General features: G+C 42.8%; 1 protein-coding gene across 4 annotated transcripts in view; it reads left to right on the top strand.

Annotated features, from left to right (window-relative positions):
- The window catches only part of LOC139244423 (septin-11), a 139,850-nt gene that overhangs the window by 83,725 nt on the left and 35,416 nt on the right, over nt 1-20,709 (top strand). For all 4 annotated transcript variants that reach the window (XR_011589889.1, XM_070871026.1, XM_070871025.1 and 1 more), the window contains 2 exons: nt 13,650-13,845; nt 17,696-17,882. Coding sequence is in view for 3 of the 4 variants with exons in the window: in XM_070871026.1 (XP_070727127.1) it covers nt 13,650-13,845; nt 17,696-17,882 (383 nt within the window). In the remaining variant the exon portion in view is untranslated. The remainder of the gene's footprint in view (nt 1-13,649; nt 13,846-17,695; nt 17,883-20,709) is intronic.

Below are 20,709 nucleotides of genomic sequence, written 5' to 3'. Positions count from 1 at the left end.
AAAAAAGTAATGGTGAAATGTTATGGTAATAAGTCAGTTTTACTGCAAGATCACAAGGTAGATGAAGATGAGGAAGGCCATTCAGTCCATCCGAACTCCTCCTCGTATAGAGATTAGATAGCCACGCTCCCCCCATAAAACCATTGAAGTTTAGAGCACTGAAGGAGGGCAATTTGGCCAATCATTTCTGTGCCGCTCTTTGCTGGAGCAAGTTAAAGGTAATCGCACTGCCCTGGTCTCTCCTCATAACTTTGCAACTTTTCAAATATTTATCCACTTTGCCTTAAAAGTTGCAATGGTCTCTGCCTCAACCATTTCCTGTGGCAAAGCATTCCATGCTCCAGCAATCCTCTGTGGAAAGAAATGTTTCCTAAATTCTGTCCTCACTCTGTGATTTTACATTGATGACCCCTCATCACTGACTTCCCAGCCAGAGGAAGTACTACTTCCATATTCATTCTTTTAAAACCCTTCACAATTTGAAACACTTCTATTATATCTGCTCTGAGCTTTTTTGGCTCAGCGGAAGTAGTCCCAGTATCTCAAGCCAGGTCTCATAATTATAGTTTTCCATAAGAACATAAGAAATAGGAGTAGCAGTCGTCCATATGGCCCCTCGAGCCTGCTCCGCCATTTAATACAATCATGGCTGATCCGATCATGGACTCGGGTCCACTTCCCTGCCCGCTCACCATAACCCCTTAGTCCCTTTTCGTTTAAGGAACTGTCTCTTTTTGTCTTAAATTTATTCAATGTCCCAGCTTCCACAGCTCTCTGAGGTAGCGAATTCCACAGATGCACAACACTCAGAAGAAATTTCTCCTCATCTCAGTTTTAAATGGGTGGCCCCTTATTCTAAGATTATGCCCTCTAGTTCTAGTCTCCCCCATCAGTGGAAACATCCTCTCTGCATCCACCTGGTCAAGCCCCCTCATAATCTTATACGTTTCGATAAGATCACCTCTTATTCTTCTGAATTCCAATGAGTAGAACATAAAAACATAAGAATTAGGAACAGGAGTAGGCCATCTAGCCCCTCGAGCCTGCTCCGCCATTCAAAAAGATCATGGCTGATCTGGCTGTGGACTCAGCTCCACTTACCCGCCCGCTCCCCATAACCCTTAATTCCCTTATTGGTTAAAAATCTATCTATCTGTGATTTGAATACATTCAATGAGCTAGCCCCAACTGCTTCCTTGGGCAGAGAATTCCACAGATTCACAACCCTCTGGGAGAAGAAATTCCTTCTTAACTCGGTTTTAAATTGGCTCCCCCGTATTTTGAGGCTGTGCCCCCTAGTTCTAGTCTCCCCGACCAGTGGAAACAGCCTCTCTGCCTCTATCTTGTCTATCCCTTTCATTATTTTAAATGTTTCTATAAGATCACCCATCATCCTTCTGAACTCCAACAAGTAAAGACCCAGTCTACTCAATCTATCATCATAAGATAACCCCCTCATCTTCGGAATCAGCCTAGTGAATCGTCTCTGTACCCACTCCAAGGCGAGTATATCTTTCCTTAAGTAAGGTGACCAAAACTGCACGCAGTACTCCAGGTGCGGCCTCACCAATACCCTATACAGTTGCAGCAGGACCTCCCTGCTTTTGTACTCCATCCCTCTCGCAATGAAGGCCAACATTCCATTCGCCTTCCTGATTACCTGCTGCACCTGCAAACTTAACTTTTTGGGATTCATGCACCAAAAGAGTTTCATGAACAAGGACCCCAGGTCCCTCTGCACCGCAGCATGTTGTAATTTCTCCCCATTCAAATAATATTCCCTTTTACTGTTTTTTTTTCCCCAAGGTGGATGACCTCACATTTTCCGACATTGTATTCCATCTGCCAAACCTTAGCCCATTCGCTTAACCTATCTAAATCTCTTTGCAGCCTCTCTGTCCTCTACACAACCCGCTTTCCCACTAATCTTTGTGCCATCTGCAAATTTTGTTATACTACACTCTGTCCCCTCTTCCAGGTCATCTATGTATATTGTAAACAGTTGTGGTCCCAGCACCGATCCCTGTGGCACACCATTAACCACCGATTTCCAACCCGAAAAGGACCCATTTATCCCGACTCTCTGCTTTCTGTTAGCCAGCCAATTCTCAATCCATGCTAATACATTTCCTCTGACTCCGCGTACCTTTATCTTCTGCAGTAACCTTTTGTGTGGCACCTTATCGAATGCCTTTTGGAAATCTAAATACACCACATCCATCGGTACACCTCTAACCACCATGCTCGTTATATCCTCAAAGAATTCCAGTAAATTAGTTAAACATGATTTCCCCTTCATGAATCCATGTCGCGTCTGCTTGATTGCACTTTTCCTATCTAGATGTCCCGCTATTTCTTCCTTAATGATAGCTTCAAGCATTTTCCCCACTACAGATGTTAAACTAACCGGCCTATAGTTACCTGCCTTTTGTCTGCCCCCTTTTTTAAACCGAGGCGTTCTATTAGCTGCTTTCCAATCCGCTGGTACCTCCCCAGAGTCCAGAGAATTTTGGTAGATTATAACGAATGCATCTGCTATAACTTCCGCCATTTCTTTTAATACCCTGGGATGCATTTCATCATAACCAGGGGACTTGTCTACCTTAAGTCCCATTAGCCTGTCCAGCACTACCTCCCTAGTGATAGTGATTGTCTCAAGGTCCTCCCTTCCCACATTCCCGTGACCAGCAATTTTTGGCATGGTTTTTGTGTCTTTCACTGTGAAGACCGAAGCAAAATAATTGTTTACGGTCTCAGCCATTTCCACATTTCCCATTATTAAATCCCCCTTCTCATCTTCTAAGGGACCAACATTTAGTTTAGTCACTCTCTTCCGTTTTATATATTGGTAAAAGCTTTTACTATCTGTTTTTATGTTTTGCGCAAGTTTACTTTCGTAATCTATCTTTCCTTTCTTTGTTGCTTTCTTAGTCATTCTTTGCTGTCGTTTAAAATTTTCCTACTAACCTTGGCCACCTTCTAAGCATTGGTTTTTAATTTGATACACTCCTTTATTTCCTTGGTTAGAGGCCCAGCTTACTCAACCTTTCCTCATAAGACAACCCCGTCATCTCTGGAACCAACCTTGTGAACCTTCTCTGAACTGCCTCCAAAGCAAGTATATCCTTTCATAAATATGGAAACCAAAACTGCATGCAGTATTCCAGGTGTGGCCTCACCAATACCCTGTACAACTGTAGCAAGACTTCCCTGCTTTTATATTCCATCCCCTTGGCAATAAAGGCCAAGATTCCATTGGCTCTTCCTGATCACTTGCTGTACCTGCATACTAACCTTTTGTGTTTCATGCACAAGTACCCCCAGGTCCTGCTCTACTGCAGCACTTTACAATCTTTCTCCATTTAAATAATAACTTGCTCTTTGATTTTTTTCTGCCATGACCTCACACTTTCGAACATTATACTCCATCTGCCAAATTTTTGCCCACTCACTTAGCCTGTCTATGTCCTTTTGCAGATTTTGTGTGTCCTCCTCACACATTGCTTTTCCTCCCATCTTTGTATCGTCGGCAAACTTGGCTACGTTACACTCAGTCCCTTCCTCCAAGTCATTAATATAGATTGTAAATAATTGGGGTCACAGCACTGATCCCTGCGGCACCCCACTGGTTACTGATTGCCAACCCGAGAATGAACCATTTATCCCTACTCTCCAATCCCCTCTCCATGCTAATATATTACCCCCAACCCCGTGAACTTTTATCTTGTGCAGTAACCTTTTATGTGGCACTATCCCAGGGAATGTATGTTGTACACTCACTACGGCTTTAATGCCTTTTCCATAATGTGGCACACTGAATTGCATGCAGGATTCTATTGTGACCGAGCCAATATTTTATATCAATTCATCATTACTTTTTTACTCTTACACTCAATGCCCTTATTTGTAAAACCCCAAATTATTTTGGCCTATTTTGTGGTTTTATCTACACATAATTTCAGGTAATTATGTATTGTATCCCTAAGTGTTCATCCACACCTTCACTGTTTTCCCCTTAAGATACTCGCACTCTTTTTTTTTTTCTCTCTCACTTGTTCACATTAAGATATATCTCTCCTGTCTGCTCATTTTGTTGTTCTGTCTCTGACCTCCTGAAGTCATTTGCCATCCTCTTCATTATTTGCAAAACCTCCTTTTCTGTGATCAGCAAATTTTCAGATTGAAAGGTGCTACATAAAAGGTTACTGCACAAGATAAAAGTTCACAGGGTTGGGGGTAATGTATTAGCATGGATAGAGGATTGGCTAACTAACCGAAAACAAAGAGTTGGGTTAAATGGTTCATTCTCTTGAGTTTTTTGACGATGTAACTGATAAAATAGATAAGGGAGAACCAGTGGATGTAGTGTATTTGGATTTTTAGAAGGCCTTTGATAAAGTCCCACGTAAGAGGCTAGTGTGCAAAATTAAAGCACATAGGATTGGGGGTAATGTATTGGCATGGATTGAAAATTGGTTAACAGGAAACAGAGAGTAGAAATAAACGGGTCTTTTTCGGGGTGGCGGGCAGTGACTATTGGGGTACCACAGGGATCAGTGCTTGGGCCCCAGCTATTCACAATATATATAAATGATTTGGATGAGGGAACCAAATGCAATATCTCCAAGTTTGCTGATGACACAAAACTAGGTGAGATTGTGAGTTGTGAGGAGGATGCAAAGACGCTGCAAGGCGATTTAGATAGGTTGAGTGATTGGGCAAACACATGACAGATGCAGTGTAATGTGGATAAATGTGAAGTTATCCACTTTTGTAGGAATAGCATAACGGCAAAGTATTATTTAAATGTTGATGGCTTGGCAAGTGTCGATGTACAGAAGGACGTGGGTGTCCTTGTACACCAGTCACTGAAAGCAAACATGCAGGTGCAGCAAGCAGTTAGGAAGGCAAATGGTATGTTGGCCTACATTGCAAGAGAATTTGACTACAGTTATACAGGGACTTGGTGAGAACGCACCTGGAGTATTGTTTGCAGTTTTGGTCTCCTTACCTAAGAAAGGATATACTTGCCATAGAGGGAGTGCAGCGAAGGTTCACCAGATTCCTGGGATGACAGGACTGTCATATGAGGAAAGATTGGGTCGACTAGGTCTGTATTCACTAGTGTTTAGAAGAATGAGAGGGGAACTCATTGAAAAGTATAAAATTCTGACTGGGTTGGATAGACTGGATGCAGGGAGGCTGTTTCCCCGGCTCGGATGTCTAGAACAAGGGGTCACAGTCTCAGGATACGAGGTAGGAAATTTAGGACCAAGCTGAGGAGAAATTTATTCACTCAAGAGGGTGGTGAACCTGTGGAATTCTCTACCACAGAAGGCTGTGGAGGCCAAGTCAATGAATATATTTAAGAGGGAGATAGATAGATTTCTAGACACAAAAGGCATCAAGGGGTATGTGGAAAAAGCGGGAATGTGGTGTTGAGATAGAGGATCAGCCATGATCATGTTGAATGGCGGTGCAGACTCGAAGGGCCGAATGGCCTGCTACTGCTCCGATTTTCTATGTTTCTCTGGTTGGCAATCAGTAACTAGTGGGGTGCCACAGGGATCAGTGCTGGGACCCCAACTATTTACAATCTATATTAACGACTTGGAAGTAGGGACTGAGTATAACGTAGCAAAGTTTGCTGATGATACAAAGATGGGAGGAAATGCAATGTGTGAGGAGGACACAACAACTCTGCAAAAGGATGTTGGTTAAGTGAGTGGGCAAAAATTTGGCAGATGGAGTATAATGTTGGAAAGTGTGAAGTTATGCACTTCGGCAGAAAAAAATCAAAGAGCAAGTTATTATTTAAATGGAGAAAGATTACAAAGTGCTGCAGTACAACGGGACCTGGGGGTACTTGTGCACGAAACACAAAAGGATAGTATGCAGGTACAGCAAGTGATCAGGAAGGCCAATGGAATCTTGGCCTTTATTGCAAAGGGGATGGAATATAAAAGCAGGAAAGTCTTGCTACAGTTATACAGGGTATTGGTGAGGCCACACCTGGAATAATGCATGTTGTTTTGGTTTCAATATTTACAAAAGGATATACTTGCTTTGGAGGCAGTTCAGAGAAAGTTCACTAGGTTGATTCCGGGGATGAGGAGGTTGACTTATGAGGAAAGGTTGAGTAGGTTGGGCCTCTACTCATTGGAATTCAGAAAAATGAGAGGTGATCTTATCGAAATGTATAAGATTATGAGGGGGCTTGACAAGTTGGATGCAGAGAGGATGTTTCCACTGATGGGGGAGACTAGAACCAGAGGGCATGATCTTAGAATAAGGGGCCACCCATTTAAAACTGAGATGAGGAGAAATTTCTTCTGAGGGTTGTAAATCTGTGGAATTCGCTGCCTCAGAGAGCTGTGGAAGTTGGGACATTGAGACAGAAATAGACAGTTTCTTAAGCGATAAGGGGTTATGGGGAGCGGGCAGGGAATTAGAGCTGAGTCCATGATCGGATCAGCCATGATATTGAATGGCAGAGCAGGCTCGAGGGGCTGTATGGCCTACTCCTCCTATTTCTTATGTTCTTATGAAATCCTATACTCATGTCCAAATTGTCTTTATATACCGAAAACGAAAGTGGAGCCAACACTGTCCCGAGGTGCACCACTTCCAAACCTTCCTCAGTTCAAGCAACACCCATTTACCCTATTCGTCAATTATCTTTCTAACTATGCTGCTATATTTCCTCTTGTGCCATACATCTGAATTTTTCAAACAAGCTTCTTTGAGGCACCTTATTGAGTGCTTTCTGAAAATCCATATACACCACATCTACTGCATTCTCTTTAACCAGTTGGTTATGTAATCAAACGCCAAACACAACATGCCTTTAACCAATCCACGTTGACTTGATTAACCCATACATTTCTAAATGCATATTAATTTTATCTTGAATTATGAATTCTAAAGTTTACCCATGACTGACATTAGTCTATGTATAAATATCTGATTTACAACAGCAGTTAATGTGAGGCAATCTTTTAAACCTTAAAATGTTTTAAAAGATAGACAAGCACTCAAGTTTTGAGTAAAGATAGTTACATTGGTCATACTGCAGTACCCAGTTTATACTCTGAATATTTGGGTGTGGGGAGCTTGTGGTACAGTTGATCAAGCGAGTAAAAGTTCACTGATGTATTTATCATTTCTCTTAAACTGTAAAATGCCAAATATTAAATTATTTACTTAACTTAGATGTATCTATTTTTCTACAGATTTGTTGCAAACTCTTTGAACATGTACACAGGGGTCGGGTATTGTAGTTGGTTAGGATACTGGCCTTTTGGACTCTGGAACTTGGATTCATGTCTAGCACAAACTGATGGGTTGAAAGCCTCCTCTGTCTACAAGCCGTAATGGTCATTTGTGAAAAAGTTGTTTAGATATTATACTCAATTCCTCGTGGTCCCACAGGATTTACTGTCCCTATTTTAGCTCCAAATCAAAATTTCAATCCAGGAGTCTACAGGAAGACTGGTGAGAGAAATAAAATGAATGTCATACTGGTACAGCAGGAGACAGTCTTTTGTGTGTGTGGGTGAAGCATGTCATTGGAGTAGAAAACAGGGGACTTTACTTTGTGCTTAGTTTTGCTATATCTGACTGGGAGTGCTCGATGATAAAAGGTGCTTGAAAGGGAAAAGTTATCTCTTTGCCAAAACTCATTCTCATTTCTATGAGCACAAAAACTGAACAAAAACACACAACTATAATTGAGGTAACCATTTTCTTAAATTTTAGCAGTGCTTTTTGAGTGAAATTCCGCCCCCTCCCCCCCCCCCCCCATAAAAACTAACTAATGATCCTCCTGGTTGGCTTAAATTGACCACAGATTTTATTTTAAACTACTCTTAAGTTGCTGCAGTTAAACATCAGGCGAGGAGGAAGGGGGTGCCAGTTTGTAAATCTTCATGCCATATCCTGTTTTCACCAATTCAGGATCTGGACCAAAAACAGACCAAGTAAAGAAAGTCAGTAATTCTATCTTATTTACACAAGTGATTTAGGTTTCTAACATTCTTTATCTCTAGGTTAGATTTGGTAGTGGATTTGACTAGTTATAGACTGATTTTGTGCTGAGCCGTTATTAGTAACATACATGTTGATATATTTGTGTGAAATTTCTTTGTCCACGACTTTAATGAAGGGGTTAAGCCATTTATTTAAATGGTTTAACCTCTTTGATAAAATAAAGGAAGTTTACTAGCTTCACGCAACAAGATTTCAGTCATAGTTTGCTAAGCATGTAAATAAAAATGGAATTGCTGGGATTGTCTGTATTGACTCCTGTAAAGTCCAATCTGGGCAGGCTGCTGGGCTTTCTCCTCACAGCAGCCCGATGGTGCATCTCACTGCTGCAGTGACATTCAGAGCCTCCCACCTGACTAATTTGAGTGCAGCCACTGTGATAAATAGCCCCACCAGAAAAATTCAGGTGACTGGGACCAAATCACGGCTAGTTCCACAGATTTTGATCCCCATTCTTCATAGAATCATAGAAATTTACAACATGGAAGGAGACCATTTTGGCCCATCATATCCGTGCCGGCCAACCAAGAGCTATCCAGCCTAATCCCACTTTCCAGCTCTTGATCCGTAGCCCTGTAGGTTTATGGCACTTTAAGTGTACATCCAAGTATTTTAAAAATATGGTGAGGGTTTCTGCATCTACCACCCTTTCAGGTAGTGAGTTCCAGACTCCCACTACCCTCTGGGTGAAGACATTTTCCCTCGTATCTCCTCTAAACCTCCCCCCAATTATTTTAAATCTATGTCCCCTGGTTGTTGACCCCTCTGCCAAGGGAAACAGGTCCTTCCTATCCACTCTATCCAGGCCTCACAATTTTATACATCTCAATCAGGTCTCTCCTCAGCCTCCTCTGTTCCAAAGAAAACAGACCAAGCATCTCCAATCTTTCCTCATAGCCAAAATTCTCCAGTCCAGGCAATATTCTTGTAAATCTCCTCTGCACCCTTTCTAGTGCAATCACATCTTTCCTGTAATGTGGTGATCAGAACTGCACACACTACTCCAGTTGTGGCCTAACCAGTGTTTTATACAGTTGAAGCATAAACTCCTTGCTCTTGTATTCCATGCCTCGACTAATAAAGGCAAGTATTCCAAATGTCGTCTTAACCACCTTATCTACCTAGCCTGCTACCGTTGGGGATCTGTGGGCCTGCACTCCAAGGTCCCTTTGTTCCTTTACACTTTTCAATGTCGTACCATTTAATGTGTATTCCCTTGCCTTGTTAGATCTCCCCAAATGCATTACCTCACACCTCTCTGGATTGAATTCCATTTGCCACTGCCCCGCCTACCTGACCAGTACATTGATATTTTCCTGCAATCCGCAGCTTTCTTCTTCATTATCAACCACACAGCCTATTTTAGTGTCATCTGCAAACTTCTTAATTATACACCCAATATTCAAGTCCAAGTCATTGATGTATACCACAAAAAGCAAGGGACCCAGCACTGACCTTTGCGGAACTCCACTGGATACAGCCTTCCAGTCACGAAAACACCCATCAACCATTACCCTTTGCTTCCTGTCTGAGCCAATTTTGGATCCAACTTGCCACTTTGCCCTGGATCCCATGGGCTTTTACTTTCGTGACCAGTCTGCCATGTGGGACCTCATCAAACGCCTTGCTAAAATCCATGTACACTACGTCATATGCACTGCCCTCATCGACCCTCCTGGTTACCTCCTCTCAAAATTCAATCAAGTTAGTCAGACACAACCTTACCTTAACAAACCCATGCTGACTGTCTTTAGATTAATCCATGTCTTTCCAAATGAAGATTTATCCTGTCACTCAGGATTTTTTCCAATAATGTTCCCACCACTGAGATTAGGCTGACTGGCCTGTAATTACTTGGTCTATCTCTTCTCCCTTTTTGAAACAAAGGTACAACATTAGCAGTCCTCCAGTCCTCTGGCACTACTTGTAGCCAGAGAGGATTGGAAAATGATGGTCAAAGCTTCTGCTATTTCCTCTTTTGCTTCTCTTAACAGCCTGGGATACATTTCGTCTGAGCCTGGGGATTTATCCACTTTCAAAGCTGCTAAGCCCCTTAATAATTCCTCTCACTTACCTTTATCTCATCTAATATTTCACACTCTTCTTTCATTGCAAAGTTTGCATCGCCTCTCTCTTTTGTGAAAACAGATGGAAAGTGTTAATTAAGAATCATACCCACATCTTCTGTCTCCACGCACAGACTTTCTTTATGGTCTTTAATAGGCTCCACTCTTTCTCTAGTTATCCTCTTGCTCTTAATGTATTTATAAAATATCTTTGGATTTTCCCTGATTTTACTTGCCAACATTCTTTCATGCTCTCTCTTTGCTTTCCTGATATCTTTTTTAATTGCACCCTTGCACTTCTTATACTCCTCTAGAGTTTCTGCAGTATTGAGTTCTCGGAATCTGTCATAAGTTTCCTTTTTTTTCTTTATCTTACCCTGTATATCCCTTGACATCCAGGGGGCTCTAGATTCGTTAGCCCCACCCTTTTTTTTAGGAAACATACTTGCTCTGTACCCTCAGGATCTCTCCCTTGAATGCCTCCCACTGCTCTGACACTGATTTACTATCAAGTAGCCGTTTCCAGTCCACTTTGGCCAAATCCCATCTCAGCTCAGCAAATTGGCTTTACCCCAATTGAGAACTTTTTTTCCTGGTCTACCTTTGTCCTTTTCCATAACTACCCTAAATCTTACTGAAAAATTATCTCGAGCACCAAAATGTTCTCCCACTGATACCCCTTTCACCTGCCCCTCTTCATTCCCCAAAAACCAAGTCCAGAACCGCCTCCTCCCTTGTTGGGCTTGTTGCATACTGGCTAAAGAAGTTCTCCTGAATGCATTTTAGGAATTCCGCAGGAATTCTTGGGCAGATACCAGCAATAGATAATACATGCCGAATAATACAAACATCAAAGTGGAAATATATACAACAACAATAATTTGTATTTATATAGCGCCTTTAATATAGTAAAACATCCCAAGGCGCTTCACGAGTGTTATAAGACAAACCAAATAAATTTGACACCGATACACATAAGAAGAAATTACAGCAGATGACCAAAAGCTTGGTCAAAGAGGTAGGTTTTAAGGAGCATCTTAAAGGAGGAAAGAGAGGTAGAGAGACAGAGGTTTAGGGAGGGAGTTCCAGAGCTTAGGGCCCAGGCAGCTGAACGCACGGCCAACGATGGTTGAGCAGTTATAATCAGGGATGCTCAAGAGCAGCGCAGACATCTCTGAGGGTTGTGAGGCTGAAGGAAATATCAGAGATATGGAGGGGCAAGGCCATGGAGAGCTTTGTAAACAAGGATGAGAGTTTTGAATTCGAGGCATTGCTTAACCAGGAGCCAATGAAGGTCAGCGAGCACAGGGGAGATGCGAGAGTGGGACTTGGTGAGAGTTAGGACACGGGCTGCTGAATTTTGGTGCGTTGGAGTAGTCAAGTGAGGGTTTCAGCAGTAGATGAGATGAGGCAGGGGCAGAAGTGGAAATAACGGGTTTTAGTTATGCCACAGATATATGGCCAGAAGCTCATTTCAGGGTCAAATATGACGCCTAGGTTGTGAACAGTGTGGTTCAGCCTCCGACAGACGTTGTGGAGAGGGACAGAGTTTGTGCCAGGGACTGAAAACAATGACTAGTTGCACAGAGATGTAAGATTTTATATTATGGGTATAGCTATGATATTTCTGTTGTAGAACGGCTAAAAATATGACAGCTAAGTTGCGAACAGTCTGGTTCAGCCTCAGACAGATGTTCGGGAGAGGGATGGAGTCAGTGGCTAGGAAACTCAGTTTGTGGCAGGGATCAAAGACAATGGCTTCGGTCTTCCCAATATTTAATTGAAGAAAATTTCTGCTCATCCAGTACTGATAATTTGAAGACCATGGAGGGGTCAAGAGAAGTGGTGAGAAAAGACGAGATGGGATGGTTAAACAATCTACAACAGTGTTGTCCAATTGAAATGGCTGACTAGCCACAGGTGTGGCTGTGGCAACACTGTTTTTGCCATGTGCACCAATATTAGTAGAAAACATCTTGCATGTACTCACACAATACAGGTATATTTACATAACAAGCATCGACCACCATTCAGTAACCATGGAACTCACAACAATCAAAAAACACTATTCTTTCCATCTGACCATTTTACCAACAAACACACATAAAGGTTAAAGTACACACACTTACACTGCGAATATGAGTATTGAGATCACTTACTCAACAACAGTGTCTATTGCTCCATTTTTATTTACTAATCAGAAAAGCACTTAGTCACATCTGGATTTGCAATTAGCCACATATGGCTCGTGGCTAATGTATTGGACAGTATTGGGCCGAAGGTTGCGGTTGGAGGCGTCCTTCGTACGAATGTCGCTGTCCCCAAAAAAACCTATGAAACTACCTGTTGGTCCCGGAGGAATGTAAGATTCCTGTTTGAGGCCTTCATTCGCTGCGTAACGTATGGGGACCTGTCTTCCACGTACAAACGCATCTGCTGGAATCACATGGGCCTGGACCACCAGTCACTATCTAGTACCTGCATTCTCATTGATAATGGGAGCTCTGTTTGTATGAGCTCCCATTACCATCAATGAGAATAACCCCCAAACACACACAGCACAATAAATTTAAAAAACACCTCACATATATTTAAAATTAATTGAAATTAAATGTTTGAAAAAACAATGGTGGGGAAAATGTTTTAAATGTGTTGTAATAGGGTTAAAAATAAACTTAATGGTCAGGGTTTTTAATATAAAAATGAATACATTTAATTTTTCTATGTTTTAAAAGTGTTAATGCTGGTAAAAGTAAGCTATGCGCCTGCTTTTACCAGGCGTAAAAGTTTGAAGGAAATTCGCTGGGCATGAGTTGAGCAAATAGCCCTATCTCTGCCACACGGATGTCCTTCTCTCGGGGAGGCATAGAATCGCTCAAGAAATTTTGACAGATTGGAAAAGCAGGTTTTTTGCGAATGCGCATCGCGCCCCTAGAGCCGGCTTTTGTGTGGCCTCGCCAACGGTGAGGACTTCGACAAGGCCACAGTTTTCAGACCATGAATCTATAGAAGAATGCCTTTTTGATTTCCTCAAAAGCAAGACAAAGTAAACATTTGCAAAAGTTGCCATGGTGGTCCACAGGCCACCCAGAAACTGTAACTGAAGCCAAACTAATGCATGTTTAAAAATATGAGAAGAATGTAATATATCATGATGCATATAACTGAAACAAAATATATACAAGAAATATTGTTTTTGGATCAAGACTTTGTATTTGCCTTCTACGTGATTCAGGAATGTTGTAGAATGACTAGAATGTTTGGAACAGAAACATTCAATGTTTGAATCAAGCATTATTGTTGGGTATTTCTGTTTCCACTGTTATATTGTCATTGATCATCTGTTTTAAGTAAACATCAGTTATGAATCTAGGCAGACTGTCTCCATCACTGTGAGTTTTCATGTACAGAATGTTTGAAATAGTAAGAGATATATTTGGGGATTTTTTTAACTGATAAGGTCCAAGAATAAAACTAGAGGAATTAACTGAGAAATTTTGCATATTAAATAGCAGAATTTTTTATATAATCTTTTAGGTGAAACTGGTATCGGTAAATCAACATTAATGGACACGTTGTTCAACACTAAGTTTGAAAATGCGCAAGCATCCCACAATGAACCTGGTGTCAGGTTAAAATCATGCAGCTATGAACTACAAGAGAGTAATGTACGGCTAAAGCTGACAATTGTAGATACAGTAGGATTTGGAGACCAGATAAACAAGGAAGACAGGTAAGTTTTTAAATATAAGTAATTGTTGTTAAAAATATTGCGTCAAAGATTCTGTGACTATAGTTTGACAACAGTTCTACTGATGCTGTCACCCTCCCCCGTACCCTTACCCAGATGGCTATTCTTCATGCGTGAACTTACATAGAACTACTTGCAGATTCTAGCCATCATGGAGAGCAGTAGTACCCAGCCCTGTCCTCACCAGATGTCCATATAATCTAGACTTTCAGCAGATGTCACTGGATAGTAATCTGGAATGAGGCCAGTTGAAGGTCTCTGTCTCTGGCTTTCCTCGCCGCTCTCCCTCCCCCGCTCCCCCCATCTCTCTCCCTCTCCCTCTCTCTCTCTCTCTCTCTCTCTCTCTCTCTCTCTCTCTCCTCTTCCCCCCCCCCCCCCCCACCCCCACGTCTGACCCTGCTTGGCATGAATACTGTCTCAATTCCCCATTTGCAATACTGTGAGAAACTGACTAGTATATATTAAATAGTGAAAAATTAATAGGAAAGATATAGTTTGGATATATGCCTGAAACATGGCCACCAATCATTTTATGATTTAAAAACTTTCTTTTTCTTTAGCTTTAATGGTCAGTAAAAATGAAAAAGATTAGATGAGACCAAATGCAGCAGAGTATTTTTTCTCTATTGGGAAACTTAACATTCTAAAGAAAAACTCGACAGCTCAACTCAGGTGTGCGCCCCGCGCCCATAATTTGGTCACAGGTCTCTGGTTATTCTTCTCTCTCAGGAGTTGGGGGATGGTTAGCAAGCAGCAAGAAATCAGCCGAAAGCACATGTGGGCCTAATGGTCTTTTCTTATCCTGGACTAAAAACGTGTAAAAGAAGTTAACAGAGCTGATCTGATGACACTTAACGGAGAAGTAAAGTCTAAGGAGGTCCTTGCAGCTTTTAATGTAATCTCCAAAAAAATCCCTTAGTAGAGACAGATGTTTCACATTTCTACTTCCTTCCACAGCTGCTTTGGTGATGTGGGTTATTGTAGTGTGCCAAGTGCATTTGGAAATTCATTAATGGGAAGGTGCACTTGAGACAGGCGTCGGCAGGCAAATCAGCGTTGCCCGAGTTTGGATACTATCACTAGCAGCTGGGTGCTGCTGCACATTCAACCTGTAGAAGTATATTCGGAGTTAGGCAGCCTCTGGATTATCTCCTTCCCGAAGCAATTTAAAGCTCATCTCCCATTAAAGTGATTGGGCCATTCTGTGCCTGCCATTGCAAACTACTTCACCAGTGGGATGAAATATCTATCTGCTTGAGACAATCAGATATATATAACCAGGTTATCTTTCAGGTTATTTAGAGAGTTGAGGGGAGTAGTTTAAATAAAAAAACTGTTTCTTTCCTCTTCTTCCTTTCCCCCCCTCCCCCCCCCCCCCCCATCTGTGTTAGTTGGCTGTCCGCTTTCCAGAATATTGACTGTGTATTCTGTAATCCAAAGTGTTAGCAGAGGGTTACATGTGGAATAAATGGCCTCCTAGTCCTGGTAAAGCATCCCAATCTTGGGAAGTCTCCTCTTGTTATAGTTGCACATTTACAAGCTATGGTTGTGCTATTAATGGGCCCAAGTTTCCACACGCGCCTATAACGGCGCAGTCCCGACCTGGACGCCCGTTTTCCGCGCCACAAAGTGCGCCTAAAAAAATCCTCGGTATTCTCCACCTCCCTGCAGGTCCTCTGGCCCTCGGCGCAGCCAGCACAAGCTGTGGGGGGGGCGGAGCCAGGTCCCTGCTCTGAAAACAGTGCCGGGACCTCTGCCCATGCGCGCTACAGTGGGCACGCAAGTGCAGTAGCTCCAGGTGCCGAACTGTGTGGGAGGGGCCCGAAGCACGCAGTCCCTAGCCCTGGCTGAATGGCCTCACTGGGGCTGCGTGAATAAGGCTCCTCCCACGGCCAGCTCCAGCTCCCCCCCCCCCCCCCGACCAGACCCGACACTCGCTTCCCGCCGACCAGACCCGACACTCGCTCCCCGCCCTGCCTCCGGACCAGACCTGACACCCGCGCTCCTGTTCACGCTCCCCACCTCCCCGACCCGACCCGCGCTCCCGACCCGACCCCACCCCCCACTGGACCCGACCCGACTCCCGCTCCCGGACTGGATCCAACCTGACCTCCCCTCCCCCCCCCCCCCCTCTCTCTCCCTCTTCCCCCCCCCCCCCCCCCCCCCCCCCCCCCAGACCCAACCCAACGCCACCTACCTGTAAATCTGGTGCTGGGGACGGGCCGGCAGCCTTCGGTCCCGAAAGGCCTGCCTGAAGCACTTTCACACAGGTAGGAAGATGGTTTATTTAATCTTTTCTTTGCTTATAAATGTTTATTCAGGTTGGATTTATTTGTATAATATTTGTATAAGTATAAATAAGGATGTATTATAGAATTTAATGACTTCCCTCTTCCCCCCCCCCCCCCCCCCCCCACCTCGTTCTGGACGCCTAATTTGTAACCTGCGCCTGATTTTTTAATGTGTAGAACAGGTTTTTTCAGTTCTACAAAAATCTTCACTTGCTCCATTCTACTTTTAGGTTGGAGTACGTTTTCACTGTGGAAACTTTCAAATCAGGCGTCAGTGGCCAGACACGCCCCCTTTTGAAGAAAAAATTTTGTTCCAAAGTAGAACTGTTCGACCTGACTAGAACTGCAGAAAAAAAAATGTGGAGAATTGCGATTTCTAAGATAGTCCGTTCTCCACCAGTTGCTCCTAAAAAATCAGGTGCAAATCATGTGGAAACTTGGGCCCAATGAATCTGTGCCTTAAGTGGTCTTTGGAAACAAATATAAGACAAAATGGAAAGTTAAAGGAAAATCAATAAAGTAAGAAGGTTGTTGAAATATTGCATAACTGTGGAAAAGAGTGAAGAATTTACTCATTGGTTAGGGCTATTCTTGCATTGCACTGTAACTTATTCTTGAGGCTTATAAACTGAGGAATTTGGCACAGTCCAATATACTGGATGTGGAGTGAAAGGCACAGGCACAGAAAGAATTCCCAAACTCTACATTGTCATCATAGGAAATTATTCAGCATATCCCTGGCTGTTTTCCATTGTGGGTGGAGGGAAATTCCTTGTGGGATGGTGGGGTGAGGGGAGGGCGGGGGGAAAACTGTGATCCAGGCTTGTTCTCCTGCACTTCCTAATGATTGGTTAGAGTGGGATTGGCTGAGGCTTTGGACTGGTCTATTGGACAGGAAACATGCATATCATGGAGACTGGGAGGATAAAATGATGACAGAAAAATGAAATTCAAATTGCTAAAACAGTTTCAGATGGATCACAGTTTAGATGGATGTAAAAATATATATTTTTTTATAATGGTATTCTGAGAATAAACTTATTAAAAAAAAATCTTGTCATCTTGTATTAATTTTGGATGATTGTGATCTATAACCAGAAAAAATGGGTATCAGTAAAATAAATGGGCTTCACTGGTAAAGCACTTCAGTCCAGGGAAGCTATTGTTGTAGTACCAGATTTATAAGGTACAGTTCTGGTAACATGACTACGACATTAAGTGGTTCTTTGGAAACAAATATAAGATGGAATGAAGAGTTGAAGGAAAGCCATTCCACGTACATGATAAAAGCCCTAAACTAAAAAGTAATTTTCTTTTCTGCTCGTAATTAATATTGGTTGTCATGCCTCTGGCATGAATTGTTTTTTCTTCAAGCTGGGTTATAGCTTTTTAAAAAAAAAAACAACAAACTGTTTCTTGGAGGTGACTGAAGCCAATTTATATGTTTTTAACTTGATAAATTTTCCAGATAATTTCTATATTTTGTTTTGGAAAATGTTTTCCTCTAACTCTAAATAACATAGCGGCTGTTTGCATTCCAGCTACAAGCCTATCGTTGAATACATTGACGCACAGTTTGAAGCCTACCTACAGGAAGAATTGAAAATCAGGCGTTCCTTCTACAATTATCACGACTCAAGAATTCACACCTGTCTGTACTTCATTGCACCCACAGGACACTCGCTGAAATCCCTCGATCTTGTTACCATGAAAAAATTAGATAGCAAGGTAATTAACAACTTTTCCCCTCATCAATATGGAGATTGCCAAATCTCTAGACAAAATGTTGATTAATTTTTGAAAGTATCAAGGATTGTTACTTCTCTCATTTTCATTTATAAGGCAGTGTTATAAATGACCTCTGACCTTGATTCCTAGTTTGTTCCTGTTGCTACATATAGTGGTAAAACAGGGCATTCAACACACTTGTTTCAAATGCTTGACTCCTAAAGGAGTGGGCTTATGACCTTATCTACTTCATTTTAATTCATACTTATCAATATTTAATCAACAGCTCACCTGCTGAAACCCTTATCCATGCCGCTGTTACCTCCTAGACTCATCTATTCCAACACACCCCTAGTCAGCCTCCCATCTTCCACCCTCCATAAACTTGAGCTCATCTAAAACTCTACTGCCCGTATCCTAACTCGCACCAAGTCCCGTTCACCCATCACCCCGTGCTCGCTGATCTATACTTTCTCCTGGTCCAGCAACACCTCAATTTTAAAATTCTCATCCTTTAATCCCTCCATCGCCTTGCTCCATCCTATTTCTGTAACCTCCTTTAGCCCTACAACCCTCCGAGATATTTCCAATTCTGGCCTCTTGTGCATCCCCAATTTAATTGCTCCTTCCAATTGTGTCGGTTTTAAGCTCCCTAAACCTCTCTGGGTCTCTACTTCTTGGACGCTCCTTAAAACCTACCTCTTTAACCAAGCTTTTGGTCATATATCCTAATATCTCTATGTGGCTCGGTGTCAGATTTTGTTAATGCTCCTGTGAAGCACCTTGGGACATTTTACGACGTCAATCATCATCATAGGCAGTCCCTTGGAGTCGAGGATGACATGCTTCCACTCTAAAAGTGAGTTCTCAGGTGACTGAGGAATCCAATGCGGGACCTACAGTCTCTGTCACAGGTGGGGCAGACAGTGGTTAAAGGAAAGGGTGGGTGGGGATCTTGGGTTGACGCACGCTCCTTCTGCTGTCTGCGCTTGGTTTCTGCTTGTTCTCGCTGGTCAGACTCTAGGCGCTCAGCGCCCTCCCGTATGCTCTTCCTCCAATTTGGACGGTCGTGGGCCAGGGATTCCCAAAGTCAGTGGAGCTGTTGCACTTTATCAAGGAGGCTTTGAGGGTGCCCTTGAAGCATTTCCTCTGCCCACCTAGGGCTCGCTTGCCTGTCGAAGCTCCGTGTAGAGCGCTTGCTTTGGGAGTCTTGTGTCGGGCATGCGGATGATGTGGCCCGCCCAAAGGAGCTGATAGAGCGTGGTCAGTGCTTCGATGCTGGGGATGTTGGCCTGAGGGAGAACACTGACGGTGCGTCTAGCCTGCCAATGGATTTGTAAGATCTTGCAGAGGTAGCGCTGGTGGTACTTCTCCAGCGTTTTGAAGTGTCTGCTGTATATAATCCATGTCTCTGAGCCATATAGAAGGGCGGGTATCATTACCGCCCTGTAGACCATAAGTTTGGTGCCGGATTTGAGGCCCTCCCGAAGTCTGCACTGGCGCACTGAAGGCGGTATTGGACCTCGTTGTCAATGTCTGCTCTTGCTGACAGGCTCCCAGGTGTGGAAAATGGTCCACATTGTCCAAGGCCCCGTCGTGGATTTTGATAATCGGGGGGCAGTGCTTTGTGGTGGGGTCAGGTTGGTAGAGGATCTTTGTCTCTCGAATGTTTAGCGTAAGGCCCATGCTCTCATATGCCTCGGTGAAGGTGTTGCCGTTAGCTTGGAATTCGGCCTCCAAATGTGCACAGACTACATTCTGTCATTGACTACGTTAAATGTGCTATATAAATACACGTTGTCGTTGAGGCTCTTCTGCATTATCACTGGATTTGTGTTCCAGATATAGTTCAGTGGCCCATTGGAGAATAAAAATTATATCCCTGTAGAAACTTGTATGGCAACCATTTTTTTCTAATTACCGATGACAACACAATTCAGCATAACAATTTTCAATGTTCTTGTGTGATAGCTTTCAAAAAAAAAAAATTTTTCACAATTTAAAATTGTCTGTAATGAGCTCTGTTCATAATGACAGAAGATGCAACTTCTCCCACATCATTAGTGAGAACTTTGTAACTCAAGACTGTCAAATATGAGCAGTGAAGTTTTTTTCTTTCCACCCTTTATTTTAAAAAAAAGGATCCTGCAGGCCTATGCTATTCTTGTGTCAGCTGAATGGAAGTACAAAATAACCTCCAATGCATCATACCTTCAATCTCAGCTCTTTTTTTCAGACTTTTCTCTCCATTATTACTGAGTAGAAAAAATGCGTAGTAGATGGTGAAGGGGACATTTGGCATTGATTCTACTCCTCCTTGCTGTTCCCTACCACTTTTGACATTTTGCATCATTGGCGTACATAAGAACATAAGAAATAGGAGCAGGAGCAGGAGTAGGCCATACGGCCCCTCGAGCCTGCTCCGCCATTCAACACGATCATGGCTGATCTGATCATGGGCTCAGGTCCACTTCCCTGCCCACTCCCCATAACCCCTTATTGCCTTATCGTTTAAGAAACTGTCTATTTATGTCTTAAATTTATTCAATGTCCCAGCTTCCACAGCTCTCTAAGGCAGCGAATTCCACAGATTTACAACCCACAGAAGAAATTTCTCTTCATCTCAGTTTTAAATGGACAGCCCCTTATTCTAAGATCATGCCCTCTAGTTCTAGTCTCCCCCATCAGTGGAAACATCCTCTCTTCATCCACCTTGTCAAGTCCCCTCATAATCTTATGCTTTTCGATAAGAATCACCTCTCATTCTTCTGAATTCAATGAGTAGAGGTCCAACCTACTCAACCTTTCTTCATAAGTCAACCTCTTC

This window comes from Pristiophorus japonicus, chromosome 2 (genome assembly GCF_044704955.1).
Source record: "Pristiophorus japonicus isolate sPriJap1 chromosome 2, sPriJap1.hap1, whole genome shotgun sequence".
NCBI classification, from domain to species: Eukaryota; Metazoa; Chordata; class Chondrichthyes; family Pristiophoridae; genus Pristiophorus; species Pristiophorus japonicus.
Note: the sequence above shows the minus strand (reverse complement) of the source record. Positions and strands in the feature narration are given on the sequence as shown.